This window comes from Pollachius pollachius, assembly GCF_949987615.1.
Source record: "Pollachius pollachius genome assembly, chromosome: 5".
Lineage (NCBI taxonomy): Eukaryota > Metazoa > Chordata > Actinopteri > Gadiformes > Gadidae > Pollachius > Pollachius pollachius.
This window is the reverse complement of record NC_136938.1, coordinates 24,087,866-24,110,204: the sequence shown is the minus strand read 5'-3', so window position 1 is coordinate 24,110,204 and position 22,339 is coordinate 24,087,866. Positions and strand designations below refer to the sequence as shown.

Sequence of the window (22,339 nt, the reverse complement as noted above, 5' to 3'; positions counted from 1 at the left end):
AGATTCCCCATATACTGGGGTGGGCAATTCTTTTTCATCCGGGCCACATAAGAAATCATGAATACATTTTAGGGCAGATGAAATTTTGTAATGTCTTAACCATTAGATTGGATTATAGAAAATATATTGCTGTAACTCTTCAGCATTTGTAATTAAAATTCACTTCACCTGAAACTGAATTCCCTATGTGCACAACAGAATTACAGATTGTACAGTTCAGTTTACATATAACTAAATGTATTTTTTAAGATCTCCTTTTCACATCTGTATCAACTGCACTGAACTTGAACAGGGGTATTGAAGTGCGTCCACATTTGATAATATTGCTAATACAACCCACACATAAAAATAATATGTACAGTTTATGTATGGGTCTATCGTTGGTGAAAGTGACTGACCACTTGGGGGCGCTGTAGACTGGCCGTAACGTCATCTTCTTATGCGAGTGCGTCAAAACTGGAGGTTGGCTCGAGCGCTGCATAGCCACTCACAGCCCGTCTACGGCGAGTCGGTGGGCTCAAACGCGCCGTAAAGCTTCGTTCTTACTCGTCGACCTGGCCAGTTGGAAAAAAATCTCACAATGGCGAGATAACGGAGCGAAATGGGGACACTATCCATTTCAAAGAAACTATAATATCCTTCCATGTCGCCAGAAATGCCAACGACGAGCGGTGACATGCTGCTTTAGACACTTAGAAGCCGAGCAGAAGGGTCGAGGCGGCTGCTTTATGGAGACTGCTGTGATGCTACGTAGGCAACTAGGACGACGAGACCACAGCAGCGGGCAGGGGGACATGGTCTTCTCCTTTTTATCATGAGAAAGTGTCCAACTAGTGTCCCGGAGGCTACTACGAATTAACCGACACGGGTTTTAAAGAGCGCGGCTGTCGATGAGACAGCGTGAATAAGCGGCGAGCCAGAGTTGGGTCAAGTTTTGGGGGAATGGCAGGTCGAAGCAGGAGAGCATGGTTTAGTGTTCTTCTGGGGCTGGTGGTCGGGTTCACTCTGGCTTCCAGACTCATTTTGCCCAAGGCGTCGGAGTTGAAAAAGAACGGCCAGAAACGCAAAGCGAGTCCCGCCGGCTGCGGGTTAAACGGGGGTCTCAGGAAGGAGTACAGCGGGGTGTTATGGCCACCCCAAGATAACGTTGCACCGGTGACCCAGAACCCCGGCTCCCGATCCAGTCATTTCCTATTCGTCGGTGTCATGACCGCCCAGAAGTACCTGAATAACCGAGCCGTCGCGGCTCATAGGTATGTTGTTCCTCTACGATGAAGAAAATGTGTTGCTTTTCCCCTCCTGTAGATCCGCCGCCGTCCACTCCCACCTTGGTCTGGGTTTTTGTACACGTCAGACATGTTTCCTCCATTCCTTTCGTTATATAGGTTCCAACTGGTGTCTACTGCACAGGGGTTTACCCCCCCCCCCCCCATCTTCTTTTCTTGGGGGGAGAATCAGTCGGTAACCGTGCATGAATTGCAACATGGCATGGAGATGGAACCTTTGGCCCGGCCCGTTACAACACGTACAGGCGGCTGTGTGGGCGCGTTTCACCGGGCTAGACGCTACAGACAAACATTCATATAATAGGATACGCTCGTATGGGAACACACGACCCTCTTGTACGCTTCTGGCTGTGTTTGTATGAAATTAGGTTTTCTTTGTTTCTTTAGTAGCCATAACGGATCGCCAGGGGCTTCTTTATCATGCGTGTTATTGTGTGTCTGGGCATGAAAGCCGTCGCTCTCGACACATAGGCTCGTATCGGCTTGAGGAAAAAACAATTGGTCTTGATTGTGGAATTGTTCAAGCAAATTGATGTCTCACCATATCAGTTGCTGCATGTGTCCACCCTTTTGTTTTGGTCATTGTTAATCGAAGTGTGGTCTGTGTAGAGTAAATTATGTCAGTGCCATTATCTATTGATACTTCAAAGCAGGTATCCGAATGCAGTTCTTCCCCTCACACACATCTATATTCTATGCAAAGATGGTAAACATGACAGCGTCATTCTTCTTTAATGTATACAAATAAAAGAAAATCAGCTGTTAGTTTCCAGTTTAAATCTGCACGAGAACCAACGTCTCCATGAGTGATTTACCTCTGTGGTTTTGAATGTTTTCTGATTTGAGATTTATTGTCCCTAAATAAATAATGTATTTTGCCTCCAAGGTTATAGCATCTCAATTACAGTCGTTTTAAAGTCTGAATGTCCCTAAATATTGTATGTGACTCTGTTATGATGACATACCTGGCTGGTAATATACTAATGGCAACTGCTGTTATTGATGTGTGTGTGTGTGTGTGTGTGTGTGTGTGTGTGTGTCAGGACGTGGGCACAATCCATCCCTGGACGTGTGGAGTTCTTCTCCAGCGAGGGCTCCGACACCTCCATCCCCATCCCCATCGTGGCCCTGAAGAACGTCGACGACTCCTACCCCCCGCAGAAGAAGTCCTTCATGATGCTCAAGTACATGCACGACCACTACCTGGACAAGTATGAGTGGTTCATGAGGGCGGACGACGACGTCTACATCAAGAGCGAGCGGCTGGAGGGCTTCCTACGGAGCCTCAACAGCAGCGAGGCCATCTTCCTGGGCCAAACGGGCATGGGGGCCCGGGACGAGCTGGGCAAGCTGGCCCTGGAGCCTGGGGAGAACTTCTGCATGGGGGGGCCCGGGGTAATCATGAGCCGCGAGGTTCTGCGGAGGATGGTGCCCCACATCCGGGAGTGCCTGCAGGAGATGTACACCACGCACGAGGATGTGGAGGTGGGCCGCTGCGTGCGCAGGTTCGCCGGCGTGCAGTGCGTCTGGTCCTACGAGGTAAGCCCTGTTGGCCGGGACCGTTTGCTTTATGAGGACCCCCTCTGAAAGGTCCGGGCGTGAGTCGCTGACACATGATCGGGGACCGCGCTGTAGTCTCGTCGTCATCGTTACTCCAGGGTTGAACCTTCTGAGTATTGTTTCTGATTGGTAAGGTTAGGCGTCTTATGTGATGTACTTGGAAGCACCATTTGTGGAGGGAAAGTAGTGTAATAAATGGTGTGCACTGGTCAGTTCTTTGTACATGTTGCTCATGTGAATACCACTACGTGCAAGATGCATTGGTCCTTAAAGCGCTGGTTGTTCCGTCTTGAGGGGAACTTGAATCTAAAGAACGATGCCTCTTTTCGCAGTGGGTATGTTTTCACTAATAGCCCTTTTTCTACCTGTTGCTGTTATTGTAGTGCAGCGTAGCAATCCCCGAACAAGTCTACTCTGTCCTGCCTTCGCTGCTGTGTGGCGTTTAACATGACACATTTAATTTTGCACGAACCTTTCATTTTCCACGAAGTAGCAACGACACTTAATCACCAACATATAAACCCCTTTTTTTCACAGGGATATAGGCCTACTACTAACATAAGTTTTTCCACTCAAGTCAAATGAAATCAGGCCTGTAATGTCAGGCCCAAGTGTAAATGGAATAAACCATCATCTTTGTGGTTCAAAGGCTGCAGCTAATCGGCTTTGGGCTGCTGGAATGAGAGAGAACTGGCACCTCTACTGCCTCTCCAAGGAGCCGGCTCACTTCCACCTTTCATGCCTATATCCCCAGATCAGTCTTTAACTAGCGGTTTGTGCAAGGTCTGAATCCCGAGCGAGCGAGCGAGCGAGCGAGGTGAGCGCTCTAGACAAAGTTAAAACTGCACTTCACCTAATATGCTTGAGACTGGAACCTGCTTTGCTTGTAGGATGCTGGTTGGTTAGATGACTTGATGACCCCTTCCCTTTTTTCCCGCTCTATTGTTAATCAAACGCTTAACCCTGACTCTTCATTATAGGTTCGGCTTTAGTGTCTATTTTGTTTGAAGTTCTGTTCCACGCTAATATTGCGTGGCATGTCTGTACTCGACCTTGCCATAGACTTTAGCCATCTCTTCTGGCTTTTGTCCTCTGGGGATGCAAGCCTAATATGCAGAATAATGCAAGACTGTCAAGCACGCCAATCCAAGATTGTCAAATGATCCCTGTGATTGGTATAATGGTCCCTTGCCATTTGTGATAATTGTACCTGCGCCGAGAGACATGTGGGCAGACTACGGAGTGATTTCTCAGAGAGGTTGGGAACTATTCACATTGAAACGAGGAAGACTAAACGTATATCATAGAGGATACCAAGATCATGTCTGGTGCTCCATTATAATGTAATAGCAATTAATTTACCTAATTAAGATGAAAACGAGCATACCACGGCCTACTTACCACTCCCATGGAGTCTCTTTGTCCACGTCATATTTTCCCCCAGGTTGTATGTGTGATTATCATACATGAAGCTACAATGACAGAGTGGCCCCATTAAAGCAGAAATCAGGCTGGACCGTAATAACCATATTGCTTCTGTGGGGGCTTCTTGACTTAATGCTGGGCTGAAATAATTCAAAATCTCTCCACCGCAACTGAAATAGAAAATGATCGGGCAGAAAAAAGCTGCTTGTGTTCCCTGTAGCATGTGTTGGGCCTATCTGAGCCAGTTGCTATGGTAGCAGAGTCTCTGTGACTGTGGTTGGCTTGTGACGATGGAGGGCTTTTGAAAACCCTTTTACCGTTCGAGAAATGTTCTGCTCTCCAGCACAACAAAGAGGTGGAGATTGGCTTAAAGATGTGCTGCGCTGAGCTCTGTAGTATCTCTCACCGCTCTGCTTCATCCACAAACCCTTGGAAACCAAGCCAAGCGGTCTCGACCCCTCTAACGCTGGACACTTGGTAAGAAGACTACTTAGACACAAGATTCAAACGAAAATTCCCTATAAATTCGTAATTTCTCTCTCTCTATATATATATATATATATATATATATATATATATATATATATATATATATATATATATATATATATATATATATATATATATATATATATATATATATATATATATATATATATATATAAAAAAATCTCAAATCTGCATGTTGATATTTCTATTATCAATGATTACAATGTAATAGTAAACATTGTGCAGCACTTTAATATGACGCTGGTGCTTTTAAAACGGATACTGTGGCGGAAGTATTGAGTCAACCAAATGACACGTATCAGATAAAGTCAAAACGTCTTTCTTTGTGGTCGGCCCACGTAGCCCGTCTATGTGAGGCATGCAGTCCTGTTCATGCTCAATCATGACACAGGAAATTTCGCTACGAACGGTCGCACTCTACTGGAGGGATGCTTAGATATTCTTAGTGTCTGTCTCTCGTATCCCATGGCGGTCATTAATGTACATCGGTTCATGGACTGAGGTCAATATTTCTCATTGACCTTATCTTTGGCCATCAGACCTTTTCGTTCAGCCATTGTTTTTGTCTACTTAATAATTGTTTGTAGAAAGTCGCGTTTGTCTTATTATGACTAGACTACACGACACCCTGGCTTTGGTGTACTCATCCTGTTGACACATGGCACCTGATGTCCCATTAAACCCTGTTCGGTTTTCACTGGGTTTCGACAACACAAGCAATCTATCAGTTGCAATCCATTATCTTTGAGGATGCAACTCAATACTGCAATACCTTGGCTTTAAGTGAGCGAGCAACTGAATAACCCCCATTTCCATAACACACACACTCTCTCTCCCACTCACGCTCTGCCTCTCTCACTCTCTCAGTCACAAACTCGTTCACTCTCTCTGTCACACTCTCTCTCTCTATCCATCCATCCAACCTCTCTGCTTGGTCTCTGTCTCTCTCCATCTTCTCTCTCCTTGGCCCAAAAGTGCGGTAAACCTTGAGTATTTCTGGAAGACCTGTTCCTGTCGCTGGATGTATGCGTGCTATTCTCTCATTTTAAGCCAATGCTCTGCACTGTTCTAAAATTAGGGCCCTCGAGGGGGCAAATAAAAGTGTAAGAGGCTAAATCAAAAATAAACACAAAAACGAAGCTTAAGAGATGGTTTTGACGTGAATTACTGTTCTTAAGCACCAGCTACACGCCTTTCTGTCTGGCTCCGGCAAATGCTATGCAGGACAGTGACACTTAGAGTGCAAAGAAGAAACCATTGCGTTAATGAGAGATTTTTTTGGATTTATGGGTCTGCAGGAAGCCACCGGAGAGCCTAGTTCAAAGTCATGAGTTTTCATCACTCTGGGTGGCCCTGTTTTCAAGCAAGCACGTTTTCTATTTGTTGGTTTTAAGTAATCGCTGGGTATGTCTGGTGTATTGAAGATGCTGTCTGCCGACTTAAGCCGGCCGATATTGAGAAGCCTAAATATAACAATGTGTTTTGCCCCGATATGTAGACATTTTAGTTTGCAACATTAATTATTCAATACTTGGAAATTGTGGTAATATTTAACCGTGGTTCTCCTGTCATAATGTCTTTGGTGAATGTTGACTCAGGCTGTGCACATGGTTTTACGTGACGGTTAGAATAGACATTAGATTTACCAACGAATGTTGTTTTAGATCATTGGACAAAGGAGTATTATTTGTGTCAGTTGTTCAGCAGATTGAAAAATGAGGAATTGTGTAATTAATATATACCGGGGCGCTTTTCCAAGAGCCAAATTAAAGTCAGATGATCGTGTAAGGATGAACACATTGATTTGAAAGCCAAAGACACCTGCTCAGCCTAATTCCGAGCCAGGAAAAAGCCTATATCCGCTGACTCCAGTGTTTTCCTGTCCTAATGGCGTTTTATTTGCTTGACTGGTGTGTCCAGGTGGTGCCCTGCCCACCAGTAGACTGTGGCCGTTCGGTCAGAAATCTCAAAAGGTCTCCAGTGAGCGTTTGAGCTAGCGACTTGTGTACTTTCGGTCTTTGTGTCCCATTGTGAAAAACACAGAGCACTTTTCTAGTGCCACTTTTAACTCGTGCCAAAATTGAAAGTACAGTTCTGGGTTGGGCCACATGCACTAATGTGTGCTGTTGAAAGAGACATTTATGACATATGTTTGGATACCATACTGGATCTGATTGTGGTCAAATATACTTTCAGAAATCCACTTTGTATAATAATTGTACGTCTCTGTGTAGGTATGTGCCCCAGACACCTAGGTGTAAAGCTTTTTATTTTTTTGTCATTCTCAAACGTGCCAGTTATAGTCCATTTTTCCTACAGCTTGCAGGCTTGTACGATTCGGGCTCGGAATTTAATGACCAAGACCGGGTCGGGTGTGGTCAGAAAAAATAACCTTACAGGACGGCACTTCACATTTCCAGCTCAGTCTTTCCTTATTGGGAAGGAGGGTGAGGAGCGTAAGGGCCTTCTATTCATGTCCCACCGTTGGCTCCTAAACTCTGTTTCCTCTTGTCATTCCCTGCACTCTTTTTCGTTTTTGACTTTGTTCGGTGGTGTGCTTGTGAGTTTGACCACCAGCATCCACGCAGTAAGCTTTTACGCCACTTCCTCCCAATGCTTGACGCATAAACAAACTCGGAACAAAAGGTAATGGGAATCACTAACCCGCACTGCCGACTAGTATAAGTGCATGGCCTAATCCTAATTTCTTCTGAGTGACCTGCATGCCTGCCAAAACCTGTGGGCTCGCACACTGGCGGAGTTCTACAGCATGCGCTCTATACCCCTGCGAACAAGTGTGCCGTTGTGCACCGGCCTCACTGCCTCTTTTCTTCAAGGCCAACTGCATTCGCTGCCCTGCCCATCCACCTTCAAATGTGTCTATATTATTGGGTCCCAACATGTAATATTCTTTCATCATATAACTGTTTTATCTTGTAATCGCCTTCCTGCTTCAACATGTAGTGGATGTCGGTTGTTATTAGGTAGGCTAACAAAGGCTTTCTCTGTCATCATCTCCCTCAACCGTAATAATATCGTGTTAGTACAGTTGAGTTTGATTTGAGATTTGATCATAAAATCATACAAATCGATCAACTGCACTGTTATTTTCCACCTTTGCCTTCTTAAAACGGTTGCATGCTTTAGAAGGTGTTAATAAATAGGCCGAGGTAGAAGGTACTGCGGTTTTACTATCAGCGACGCTGGCTCTGTGTCTCACCTGGTCAGGCTGCATCGCACTCTCACTGAACCGTAGGAACGGCAGCAGCATACCTGTAGCTTGGAACTCTAAGCCTAGGTGCTGATTAGCGCTGGCTAATCTGTTTGGATGGTTGCTCCAAACCAGCCTTCTATTTCCGCCGTGTGGTTTGCTGGGCTCTTGGAGAGCTGCTTGTGTAAGTGGATCAACACCACGAAACAACCAGGCACAGCAAGGATACAAAGCAAGCTCATTCATGTGAAGGCAGTGCTCACAGTAAACTGTGGCACTGTAATATTGAGATCATATGGATATGAAGGCATTTTTCTTGCAATCGGATGGAAAATATCTTTCTTCCGGTGTGCGTTGATGTGTGATGAAATGTCATAGGATCTGATTTGTGATCAAGCAAGTAATTCACTCTGATCTGGCCCAGTTGGGCATGCCAATGTCGATACCAGTGTCAGTATATCCCAGTTTATCTAAATCTCTATCAGACTATATTGTTTGTGATGCTGTGGCACAAGACTTTCCTTGGGCAGCCTGTGGATGGTATCAACTGGATCAGAAAATTAGAACATAATTAATGCTGGACTATGGTTCTATGAAGATACCCCTCAGGATATATGCATTAGTCATATGCAAATTAATTATTATAATTTCTTTAATTTCCACACTGATCATATAGCTGAAAAAGTGATGGAAGGGCTTTGGCAGGATCATTAAGAAAAATATGAAGTAATCTATAACGTCAGAAAAAGGCTACATAGATTGGAGAACGATACTGCAACAGTGCGATAACGAGCCTGAACATCAGGCCCCCAGTTTAGCTGGCTGCGCTAACATCACTGAAGTGACCTTGGCACAACCAGGCTGGTATCATCATAGAGTAACTACTTTGGCTATCACGTTCCTGATCGATGAGATTAGAATGACCTATTGGCTAACAGTACTCTTGGTTTGTCAGGATCACTTTGCAACATCTGTCTCCGAGATGAATGGCCGTCCCCCATGTGTTCTGAGCTTGCATAAACTGTTATATCATCTTGGTCCCTGTATTTTATTTTAAGCAATCTGCTGAACAATCAATTCATTTGTCATCCTGGCTGTTGACAGGGATTCTAATACTTTCCCAAACAGAGTGACATAAATGATCCCACTTTTTCCCTCTGTTTTATATAACTAGCTTATTTTAACCTTTCTTTATAAAATGGCTCCCCTTTCGTTCATCTTCTTTCAGTCAAGTGATTTCTCGTGTCATTGCGACACAAACCCTTACTGTCAGCACTCCTCCATCCCATACTACACCGCTCCTGCCCATGCTAAGCTATGACAACAACTGTTTTTGTTTATGTTTATGTTTCTCTCCAAAATGTCTGTGCCTCCGAAAAGCTTAACTCACAACTCAAGTGTTATTCAAAATTAACTTTTCTCCTAGTGGTTCCAGACCTGTTGCGTAACTCTTGCTTTTGGTGTCCAGTCAAACCTGTCTATTTCTCATTTATTCAGAATAATATCTCTTAAGTCACAACAGACAACCTTCCCAGACAGACGGTGAGTTCCTTAATAGTAGCCTAGCTACTAATGAAAACATTGAAACTCAAGCAGAAGCACAGATATTCCCATCAAAGTGATGAAGTGTAAATGAAGGGTATGACTTCATTGCCTTTCTGCATATTTATTGAGAAGGAGCAGGTTAAAATACTGGAGTAGGGGGCTGCCTGGGACACTAATCTATGTTGACATCTATATCTAATTTATTACATAATATGTTATATAATTCTACCATGAGATGTAGTACAAGCTTATCTATTACCACTGGTTTATTAGTTAGCCTTAATTAGCCTTTGCGGCACCAACAGAACTGAATCTAATCCATTTGTTGTGTGAGCACATGTTGGCCTTAAAGGGATAAACGGAAGAGATATCTGCAGATTGGCGTTGGCCTGTCTTACCCAGATTCAGACGATTAGTTACATTTATGACAATCGCCCATATTTTCGGGGATGGTGCAATTAAAAATGTGCTGCTTCTGGCTGGTCTATGTGGAGAGAAACCTGTCAGCGGGGCATCAGAAGAAGCCTACGATCTTGTTGTGTTGTTACTGGGACTCATTTTGAATTAGCGTCTATTCCAAACACATTTGTGGACAAAGTGGAACACATTTGGAATTTGTTACTCCTCTGAGTAAATCAGGGTAAACAGACAAACCACAATTTACATACATCTCTACGCATCTCTTTAATGTAGAAGACATTAACTTAACTTGTAATTGTCACTCAAAGAACAACTCATGCATATTTAACTCATGCTAAATTATATTCTCCCACTTCAAGAAATGAACGATGAGATGTGTTGAAGGTGATGCATATATGTATTGGTAAATTACCAAACATTTACCGCCAACTTTTTAAGGCTTCTACAAAAAGAGCCTTGGCTTTGTGGCAACTAGAGCTTCATCTCTTTGGAATGACGTGGAAGTTTTGTTTCCATTTCCATGTGCTGCTCCTGTATGCAGTCAGCAGAGCCATACCTTAACCACTGCCTGTGCTTGTGTGAGCCCACTTTAAGTATTTATTCAAATTTTCCACATCAGTGATGAAGAGAAATGTTTTTCACAGCTGTTGTGGAAGCTTCTCCACTCTGCGATGCACCTATTATAAATAACGGCCTGCTTGACTACAGTGTTAATATTACAGTAAATTCATCTAAAATATCAAAACCACTGGTTCACACATACCGGTACTAACTGAATATGAAGTGCAGTTCTGGTAACATAACAGTAAGTCCACTGTAATGAAATTTAAACTTCCGACTACATACATGTCATGCAGAACACGTACACTTAGTAACAACGTTTGCAGCACCAGCAATGCACATAAAAGATGTCTATGGATCCCCCTTGGTTTCTTTGAGTGCTCTACCGGACAGGGGGACAAAAGAGTGTTATTAAGCCGGCACCGTGGGACTCTGAATGTCTTCATAAAGGCAGGAGCTCTCAGAGTGTAGAACTGCAACGTTTAAATGTATTTAGTCATCAGCAAGAAGCACCTCTACATCTGATTATGTTGATGAGTGTTCCACCCTGCATATTTATTTTTGCAGTTAAATTTGGGATAGAGTTCTCAACTCGTGTATGATGTATAGGAACTTTCAGGGGAAAAGAAGGACATGATTGATGATTTGTTTATGAAGCACCAAGGAGCAGAGCATTATCCTTTTAAGTCTAAAGAATTCAGCATTTATTGATATTTTATTTTATTTTATTTATTTTTTTTGTGGAAAACCGTGCCCAGTGAGTTTGATCGATGACTGTAGGGCTTTGTTCTCTGAATTAGACCGACGGGGATCGTCATTCAAATGCAAAAATGGAACGGCACTGTTATCAGGAAATTAATGCAAAAAGGGTTCATCTACTCTGACGTTGCCTCCAGCTCACTGTTCTAGGATACATACGGAAGTGTCCTGGATTGTCTTTGCCCTGCTGCGTCTTGCACATGCCCCGGAATACGACGACACCCAAAGAGCACGTAGCATTCGGAACTTTCGGTTGCTGACATTTTCTCTGGTCCCTTTTTTGGGTCTGTTGGAAGGCCGAGCGGCCCACCAGGTCCCAGGCTGACGCTGGGTAAACCCAGTGGCCTGTTTCTCACCAGCCCCGTGCCAGACCTGCCCCCACCCAGTCACAGTCTGGTGTTCCAGCCACAGCGAGGCTCCACCTGGTATTCCGCTGTGTGCCCAATACTGCCAGCTCGGACCATTTATTTCTCAGTCTTAGTTTTTTTTTCGCTCTTTCTAATTCTTTTTGGCGTCACCTATTTTTTCTTCCTCTCTAATTGTGTCTTTTCCTCCAGCTGCTCTGCCAGATTTCCGGTAGCAGCGTACAGCAGCCCGATCCCCTTTCCTCTGTCTTTCATATTTTTTTTTCTCCCTCTTTCGCTCATTCTCTCCTAGCCGCGCTACCTCCTCTGAGCCAGTCAGACTACTGCTCTCTGGGTCTGCTGTCTGTCTGCCAGTCCGTCTGTCTGTCTGCCTTGTGGCGTGGCCCCCTTCCCATTCATCTTTTCATGGACTAAGCCCTCGGCTCTGCCTTGTCTTGGTGCTGTCTGTCCCACGTGTTGGCAGCGGCCCTCAGCTTTCTGGCGGTCATGCTTTCACTGCCTCCTCCCTCATTACTCTTCCATTTTCTTTCTCCTTCCCCACCTCTCTCTCTCTCTCTCTCTCTCTCTCTCTCTCTCTCTCTCTTCTTTGCTCGCTCCCTCTCTATTCCTTTCTCTCTCCCTTTGCTCTCCTTCCTGGGCCCACTCAGATGCTACTATCCCTCTGTGCTTGGAAATGATGGCACCTTTTTTTGCTGGAAACGATCAAATAAAGCAGGCTCCCTCCTGGCCACACTGTGTTGAGATTAACGAGAGCATGGTCCAAGATTCCTAGGCTATGTGCTGAGGGTAGCTTTGTTCAAGTGCCTTGTTTATTTGTGTTTATGTGTATCCATGTGTGTGTGTGTGTGTACGAATGCAGTTGCAGAAAGTGCTGAGATGTCCCCAAGGTGAAGTTAAATAAGGGTTGTTGAGCGTCTGGCTGGCAGCCCAGTATGCTGTCCAGTCCTGCAGCCCTCCTCTGTCCCATGCCATCTTACTGGCTTCCCAGCAGAGGAGTCAGGCCGCGGGCCTAACTGGGAGAGAAGAAGAATGCAGTGGGACCCTAAGGAAACAAATGTAGTCCTAGTCTCCTCAGAAGATATATTTCCTTTCTTTGTTTTTGCACTGGATATTTTCCAGACAGAAGACTTTTTCTATACCACTTTATTTGTTTTGGTGAATGACCGGATTTTGTCTCGGTCTGCACTGACGCACTCGTTATTTGGATTAGCATTAGTCCTACAAGCTCTTATTAATTCAAAGAATCCCAATGCAAATTGCCCAATCTCTGCTGTTATCAAGTGTTGCAGAGCAGTATCAGGCTGTTTACAAGAGTTGGAGGAACGGACGGAGCAGCAGATGCTTCGTATTGCTACGCCCGACGGCTATTGTCTTTCATTACTTTTCCGTCTCAGTTAATTTCTGTCCTGGCTTTATGAAGCCAGGGTCCACAAATGGATCATCTGTCCGTCCTCCAACCAGTAATAGAAGGGGGTGGATGTATTTACCAAGCCTTTTGGTTTACAGCTCCGCATGGTCAAATTAACCACACTGTTTGTGATTGGGCCAGATGGGGGCTGAACAACTCCAAGATGTTCTCCTAAGTGGCTCTGGTTAGTTTGGTATGGGTTGCAGTTTTAAACCAGGGGACGGGAATATGTTTTTATTAAATTGAGCTGGGGAAAATGGGCAACCTGTGTAACAAATTGAACAATTGTGAAACAGGAATAATTTATTTCTCCAGTGACTTGATATGGCCGCTTGTGTAATTGCGATTGCAATTTTTTTGTGTGAAATGTATTTATAGCGGGGGAGTGCTAATAAAAACATGCCACAGATATGTTAATAAATACTGGAAGGTGTCATTTCAAATATAAACAGCTTGTATTTGAGGAGGTCTGCTTAGTGCAATATCTAAAGGGTTAAAGCCGAGGCACTCTCGTCCAGATGGCTACAGCGTGCGTGTGTGTGTGTGTGTGTGTGTGTGTGTGTGTGTGTGTGTGTGTGATCTCGGACATATAATTAAACATCTGGTGGCAGGGACGGTGGCGACTATGACTGCAAGCGGATATCTCTGCAATGGAGGCCGCGGTGATGGATTCCTGTTGTTTGTTTACTCTGGGATGGGTGTGGATGCGGAGAAGGGGGCTGTCACTGGTCTTTGCCTGATGAGCGAGTGGGAGGGAAGCTTGTGTGTGGGGGGGGGACCCGCAAGGTAGGGGGTTTGGCATGGATCTGGACAGCAGGCGCTAGTGCCAGTGTGTTTGTGCTTCGGGGGGGGTCATATAAGGCCTTGTTTTGTCCCCTTCTCCAACCTTGCACCGTGTGGTGTAATGTTAATCTGCTCAAGAAGAAGTGGGCTAATAAGGGAGTAGAAAACGACACAAGGAGAAGATATACAGGTTGTTATTGCATATGATATAATAATTACAATTATTTGAACAGCCTTCTGTGTGAATGTCTTCAGCATTATCCACAATGTTATTTACGCTAAACTTTACGGACCTTGGGGAGGTGGCAGCTCAAATGTATGCCTGGAATGCTGCCAGTTTGAATTTGTACTGGGGACGTCCAGCCCAGGGATAGAACAAACACTCGTAAACACTCTCCTCATCCTTTTGACGTCTGCCTCCCCAAGTTTATAAATAAACGCAGTACAGTGTTTAGACAGCCAGTCAGTGTATAGCTATACAGGATATACACTCCAACTATGTCAACCCCCCCCCATGCGGCTGCTGGATCTTTTTTTTGAGCAGAATTCAATCAAACTTGTCCGTCCGTCCGTCCGTCCGTCCGTCCGTCTGTCTGTGTTTTATATCCGTGGATACGCAGCTGTATGAGTTATATCGGTCAGAGTAATATTGGCCATGGCCAATATTAATGATGACCGTATGGTCGCCTGGGGAAATGAGGTTAAATTATTCTCGCGTCATTTACCCACAAGGACTTTAAGCTTTCTGTCCGTCAGTCGTGCGTTTGGTTCGTTGTCCAAGGTTAACACCACAGGACTCTTGGGGTTTTCACAGAACATGTGTAATCCCAGGAATGAGGCGTATGTATGTTGTCCCAGCGTAGCCATATCAACTAGCTGTGATGTGCCTCTCCTGCAAAGCAGGGGTCTTGATGCTACGAGAACATGCGCCGTCTGTGACATTCCACTGTTTAAGCCGTTATCACCTACGTTTCAGCTTCCTCCCCCCCCCCCCCCCATCACCCATCCCCCGTCTCCAGCTCGCCCCCATTTAAGCTCAGTCTCACCTGCCCCCCCTTCGTATCTCGGGGTCAAGACACAGTCCCACCCCCGTGGCCTTTGGCGTAGCTGTCCCCTCCTGTCTGCATACCAGTGGGAGACGGCTCCACTGCTCTCCAGCCCCGCAGATAAAGCCGATTGTGGTGCACTTGCCGCTGACGTCAGGGACACACCACGGGTGGCCCTGGGAGTAGCAAGCTACAAGCCTCCGTTGCCTTAATCCGTGTCAACTATGCCGGGTTCGGCCTACCCACCTGGCTGGATGTCTGTCTGTCTGTCTGCCTGGCCGGCCGGCCGCAACCCGCCCAGCTAATCGCACATTCTCCCCCTGTGTGAATGGAGCTGTGAATGATTCAGTAGTCAGTCGTGGCCCTGAATAACAATGAGATTGGCTGTTTTTTTTCTCTCTTTTACCATTGATCTACCTTTCTAGGGCCACGGCGTTAATGCTGCAGAAGTATGTCTTTATTCTGTTATGCCTTTCATCCATCTGAGTGGAGCGCATCAGATGACTTGAATTACCTGTCTCTTCTTCACTTCCTTGAGTGATGGGCAGGAACCAACCAGCCTACACATTGTGTCTGTTGGAAATTAAATCAGGACGGCAACTGTGACTGCAAGGCCTACATCACTTACTCTCCAGTAATCTCTAGCAGGAGTTTAAATCCATTGTAGCGCATTGAGCCTAAGCCCTGCCGTTTGTGTCTTCCCACTGCTGAGCTGGGACGGTTTGGAGACCTGAGCCTGGCCCAAAGCCGCTGTTTTCCCCAGCATCCCTTCTAGTTCCTGATGAGCCAGGAATTCCTTGTTGTGCTTATGATCTGCCGGATGCATTGGTTCTCCAGGCCTTGCCTAGCAAAACCATGTGCCTAGTATGCCCTTTGGCTAGTTCGGCAAGGACCACGACGTATGTACAGTTAGAGAGCACACATCGGGGTCAGATCCATCTCTTGTGCTCTCACAGAGTGTCCGTAGGATCTTGTCGTTTCCTTCAAGTTTCACCCAGGAATACGTGCACACTCTCGACACACGCGCACACACACGCACGCACGCACGCACGCACGCGCGCGCACGCGCGATGAGAGCGTATGTATGAGAGCGTATGTACCTGTCCAGCGATATGATCTTGTCGTTTCCTTCAAGTTTCACCCAGGAATACACACACGTATGAGAGCGTGTGTACCTGTCCAGCGATTTGCTGAGCCCGCTAATAAACCAGTCAATTCACTACGTTGGATTAATCATGACACGTCTATCACGGGCAATCAGAGGGCTGCCATTTAGCCACCACCATCCCATTAGCGGGGATTAGTGGATAAGAGCCTTACCGCGACCTTACCAGTGACCACCGTGTGTTTCCTTCACAGTGGAGCGACCCAGGCACCGATATGGGTGACATCACGGCCTCCACCCGCGGGTCTTTGTCATTTCAGGCACACACCCTGTTGCCCGCATGTTGCAAGTTAATTCAAGTTTCTTTGGCATGGAGTGTTTGAGCTTCCCCAAAACAGCGTAATTGTTTGCAGACACACAAAGCCAAACAAAAAGGTGACTCAGCAAAGCTGTCCTCGCACTGCATTTACAAGCCGATGTTTACATCAACAACAAGGAACTAAGGCATAGCGCGATAATGTTGCTCATGGGAAGGCAAGTAAAGATTAGAAAGACCCTGAGTGTACCTTATCTAATGCCTAAGGTACTTGGGTATGAAGGGGACGATTATGAGCTTGCCATCCACATTGTGACTTGTGAACTTATCAATCTCTGACTTATGGGAAATGGCCTCAAAGAGAACATCTTTCGGATTCCCTGAACTTCACACACACAATCAGGCTGGACGAATCCGAAGGCTTTTGTGTTTTTTGTCTTTTTCCCCCACACTATTGGGCAACGCGGATTGCAGTGACCTTTTGCTGTAAGCGTGCCTCTTCCAAACAGCCCCAGAACAGCACTCGTCGGCTCGCTCCGCCCTGCGCGGCAACCAGACAGTTATTTTTTGCCTTTTGATTTTAATTGTTGAGGTTAAGATATTTTATGGGAACATAACAGGTTTAAATTTAACAATGTGCTCGCTGTAAAACACCCATCCCCTAGCGAGTGCTTGCCAGGCTGCTTGTGTTTTCAAGTCATTATCGTTACAGGCTTGCTGGGGGATTTTTCTGAACTTTATCTCTTCCCTTAAGTATCAGTCCTCAACCCTTCCCCAGGTTACAGCTTATCACAGAGTACCTCCACCGAAAGTTCCTCCACTAGATTAGCTTCCGTCTTGGCCAACCAGGTGATGGATGATGATGGTGGGGGGGGTTGGTCAGGGTGCTTCAGTTAAGCTAGTTGTTACAGTAGAGTAATCCCCCAGACTTTCTTTACCTCCTGATGTGTAGGAGGCAGAGGAGTGGTTTGCCGGCCCTTGACATGTATGGAGAACAGCTTTGCCTGTGTGTGTGTGTATGTGTGTGTGTGAGTTTGTCGGCCATGAAAAGAAATGAAGGGCTGTGGTATACAGGTTTGGGGGGGCGGGCGGGTGGGAAAGGTGTATGTGACTGTGTGTGTTATGCTGACGGTGTAAAAGGAATTCCTGGCTCCTTTTTTGTGTGTGTGTGTGTGTGTGTGTGTGTGTGCCAGTTTTTAAAGAGATGTCTTTGTTTGGGAGCTTGAGGCAGGTTGGACTGTGAGGAGGGGGCTCAAGTTGCCACTGTTTGGCACTGGTCTTGCAGGGGCGGCTGCACCCGGCCCTTGTTCAGACTTGCCGTTAAGAGGCCCCTGGAGGGATGCTACTGCGACCCAATTTGAATCGCATTGAAATAAATTTTAACTGTGAGAGCTTTCTTTTATTAAAGGCGATCATTCATGCAGCCTTGATCCTACCCTGGCGTGGCGTCTCGGGCCACATCTCGGCCTGACTGCAGAGTGATTCATCATCTTTTCATTGGCGGGCTGGTCGGAGAGGCAGAGCTGTGTCTAGCAGCACGTATGCAAAGGGGACCTGCTCTGCTTACTTGTGATCTTTGCATTGAATCACTACTGTTAAGCAGTTTGGCAGGCTCTTTAATCCAAATTGAGATTCAGATACAGACCAATTAAGTTGCAGTTAAGGGTGAGCTGCGCTTCCTGTCCAAGGACACCAACCTAGAAGACGTTTAGCAAGCGATCATCGCAAAGCCGGAGTTTTGGTTTTGTTTAACGCTTAAGTAGTTTATCAATAGGGATGAGTTGCAATAGGTGGAGAGTCCTTCCTCCAGGCCAGGGCACCGTCTTTTCCTTTTCCTCATGCTATGGGGTCTCGAAGGCAGGCCTCTGTATGTAGTGGCACGGACGGTTCTGACAATGACATGGACCCGAGAGCATGTGGCTTCCATTAACGTAAGAACCAGTGTGCCGGTCCTTTTGTCTTCAACGTTCGAGCCTGTTGAAATTATCTGTTTTCAGCTCACATTTTCCATCTCCTCACTCCTCGGCTTTTTGGAAAAAGGTTATTTGACGGATCTGCCGGCTATGACGCGGCAAGACCTCCAACCTGACTGCAGACTGTTTACAAAGCGACACCAAGGCATCTCAGCATTCCCCACTATTACATTTCCCTTTTCCATTAGAGATACTCTATGTCCTGTCATTGAAAAATGTCTGACTGTGAGCATAAATCAGATGCACGGTGCTAAACTCCCTCCAAGGGTCACGCTAGCTCCCCGGTTAGCTGTTAGACTATTGGAAGGAGAAGCCAAAGCCTAATATTGAGTGCTAATTTAGAGCAAGGCAATTAGAGAATAATAGTTTTCTTTTCACATTAAAGATGGAGTGAAAGGATATCCCTGCTCCTGTAACACGACTTATTTCGACCCAAGTGAAAGGGGATCTAACTTTAAGAAGCGTTCACCAAGTTGTCGTAAGGTTGTGTGCATTCCTGCACAGTTTGTGCAGCTCCTCGAAGAGGAAAGGCTGTGTTATATTTTAGAGACAGTGGAGGATGCCAAACGGCCGGGGCGGTGTTCCACCAAACCTATTCCTGTCCTCTTGCACTTCTCTGGCTTTTTGGGTCTGCGGTGCCACATTAGGCCCTGTTGACTCACGGAAAAGCCCCAGTAACGGAGCGCGCGCTATTGGGTGGACGTACACCGTCGGGTTTGAAGTCTGGCTTTTTATCTTAAGTTTGTGCCGTCGGAAAAGAGGACCCACCTTCTTTTTAAATTATAGCAAATGATCTGTTGCGATGACATCAAAAACATTTTCGCTTTCCCTCTAATCTCTGGCGCTGCGAGACCGAGGCACTGTTTACGGCCGTGTTGACTTCTCTTGTCAAGCCGTCAGTTTTTGCTAACCAGCTGCGTACGGTGGTCTCTGGTAATTGTACCAGCAAACAATTTACTACCATTTGATGGTTAGCTTGGGCTATTTTAACCTCTTAAACTCAAGGTTCCCTAGATTTGGGGTGACCGTGATCACTCTCGCAGCAAAAGGCATACAACACTGCCCTTATTATGTAGAAATAGTCATATCAAATTAAACATGAGAAACTCCGCTACAAGCACACATAAGTCATTTTTAAACACAACTCAAACACCAAGCATATTTATTAGACAAATTAGACAATTAAAAATGGCGGGAGGTTAAGACCCTTTACAAAAGTTGCAAAGAAATGGAGAGAGACTAGGCTCTTTCCAAAAGCTAGAAGGTCGTATCTCTTCAACAAATCAGAGGCACACCGAAGTTCATTGACGTTTCCTTGTTGACATGTTGAATTTTAAGGATGTTACAATCGAGCATTCTTCGTGTCCTTGCATGAACCCCCACCGTTAACTGTCATCCGATTCACTGCTGGAGGCGAGAACCAGTTTTACTTTAAATTCACTAACTTCTTTTATTGACTGAAAAGTACTTCATAGTTCAAACAAATGTGTGGTAAAAATACAAAGAAAGCCCTTTTTTTTATTGTACACTTTTTTTGATGTGGTGAATGAATCAGAGCATCAACTTTCAGAGTTCCCTGTTGATTTGACCATGACCTGCAGATGGACACATGCACGCACACTGCGGACAAAAAGGAAGACAGACCCTGAAGCGCTCTGATGTCCTGGTGGTCCTCTCGAACCTGCAGAGGGCTTAGAGCTGGACGGAGCAGAGTGCAGAGAAGGCTTCCAGTAGACAAACTGCCAGGGCTTAACAAGACACGGCCAATCACACCCTACAGTGTTTTTACTGTGGTTGTCACACTGTTCGCCGTTTCTGTGCGCAACAATGACACGGTTCTTCCTCTGTGCTGCCTGCTAATGCACTTCTTGGCACCACACTCTACACAAGAGCTCCCTCCAACAAAACAATGCATTCATGAGGGAAATGGAGGGACCTCCCTCTGTTCAATGAACTCCATGGTCGGTCTGTTTATATAGCCGCCCCGCGACTGGATGATGACTCATTAATGTTATCAGGCAGACTCTGGCCAATTTTGAATAAGGTCACAGGGAGAGCTAATGAGGCTGGAACCAGGCAGACCATCCCACTACTGTAATAGAGATGTGGCAAAAACAATCTGTTACAATCTCAGCAGTTAATTAGTGTGTGTGTGTGTGTGTGTGTGTGTGCGTGCGCAGTAGTCAAGTTTATTGTCCCATTGATTGCAGCCATAATCATAGCATTCTACACTGATGAAGTCCCATGTTGCCAGAGCAGTGCCCAATTGGAAATGTACAATTAAAACCTGAGGATTACATTCCCAATATGCGAATGTGTGTGTCTGTTCATTCACACAGACACAGACACTTCCAAACGGGGAGATTTTTTATTTGTCTTTTCAAATGGGCAAATTCCCCGAGGGGAAATGAGGTTCAAGCAAATCCGCAGTCGACCTTTCCCGGGTATCGGAGACCTGGGCCGAGGACCCCGCGGGGAGCACTTCAGTCCCATGGCTGCTCCCCCGATGGGCACAGCAGGGGGTGTGTGCGGTTCAGACTGAGGGCTTCCTGACTGACGGACTGAGGAATACATTTAATCAGGCTGAGTTTGTGCCGTGGGCTACCCCTTGCAGGGAGCTAGGTGCCCTACTGGTGCAACCCCGCCAAAACTACTACGACTACTGTTGCTACACCTTTACTATCTCAGGCTGACACAATAACGTTGCGCAATGTATTCATGTAAACTTTGTATAAAGGTGAGGAGGGAAACTTTGGTTGCTGACGATGAAGGAGGAAGAAGAAGTCTCGGATTTCTCATTTGTTTTTTTTACTCCGAGCAGGAAAATGCAATGTCTTTCAGGTGGACTAGATGTAAAATACAAGACTAGAGTAAAATACAACGTTAAAGCTGTATTACACTATTCTAATCAATATTGTTAGGTTGGTGGAGCAGTGTGCACTTCAAATGTGTGATTTGCTTCTGCATACAGACGTGAGTGAAGGGACTATTCTCTAGAGAGAATGGATGACATTTAAATTTAGAAAATAAATAGTGTCCCCCCCCCCCTTTCTCTCCCTCTCTCTTTGTCTCTGTGTGTCATCTGCTTTTCTGTATCCGCCTGCTTGTGTAACAATGAGGCTTCATAGCTGTTGGAACTAAAGACAATGACACTGCAAGACATGGATGGTCTTGGCTGTGTAGGGCGATGAATCCATCCTCTCTCCTTCACCACTTCCATGGCCACCGACCTGGGTAACCCTCTGCTTGTTAGTCTCTCTGTCTGTCTGTCTGTCTGTCTGACCATCCCCCTGGTCAGCTCCCAGCAGTTAGCAATCCCACCATAGAGGCAGCAGAAGTCCAGTGCATTGAGCCCTGCTCGTGGTGCAAGTGCTGACATCTGGACCATGATCTGTAACCCGGGCCCCCCTGGAGCTGTTTCTCCCTCTACCTGAGGGTCGATCGTTTGCACTATCAGCAGGATCAAACGGGGGACTGGGCTGCAATTACTGGCCCACTCCTCCTCCCTGACCTTTTTAATAGGGCAGGACCCAGGCCTGGGCTTTGGAGGGCTTTACAGGAATCGGAGTAGCTAGCTCTAAGCTGGCCCGAGCGTGTAGCAACTTGCCACCAACGAGCATGTCTTAATACCTAGGCCGTTTACTGAAGGTACAACCTTTTCATTTGTTAGAGGTCGTCGTGTCAATGGGCCGAAGGGCTTTGAATGGTTGCCAGGATGTTTCTCACACTGCAGTCAAGTATTTGTTGTGTTGTTAACTCCAATCAAATGAATGAAAATGCAACTTGATATAAAAGTCTGACTGATCGAAGACAGCATAGGACTTGCAAGGGAAGATCTGTTATGTAAAACTATTTAATTAAGCAGAGTCTTGTGCGAAGGAGAGTTGGATGTAAAAACCGAATTGCCATAATTTGAACCTACATGATTTCGAGTCATGCAGCCCTTCTCTAATGTCTGGGGACATCTCTCCTGTTGTCCCTTGTCCTACTGTAAAGACGGCCGTCCTGCTTGTAATCTTGGGTCTCAGTGTTCTCTTGTTGGAATGTTCCCTTTCGGGCCATCCCC

At 45.8% G+C, this 22,339-nt stretch overlaps 1 protein-coding gene across 1 annotated transcript in view; it reads left to right on the top strand.

Annotated features, from left to right (window-relative positions):
* The first annotated feature begins 582 nt into the window (after positions 1-582).
* The window catches only part of chsy1 (chondroitin sulfate synthase 1), a 34,385-nt gene continuing 12,628 nt past the window's right edge, over positions 583-22,339 (top strand). The window contains exons 1-2 of the mRNA XM_079736157.1: positions 583-1,253; positions 2,330-2,825. Coding sequence (XP_079592283.1) covers positions 943-1,253; positions 2,330-2,825 — 807 coding nt within the window. The 5' untranslated portion in view covers positions 583-942. The remainder of the gene's footprint in view (positions 1,254-2,329; positions 2,826-22,339) is intronic.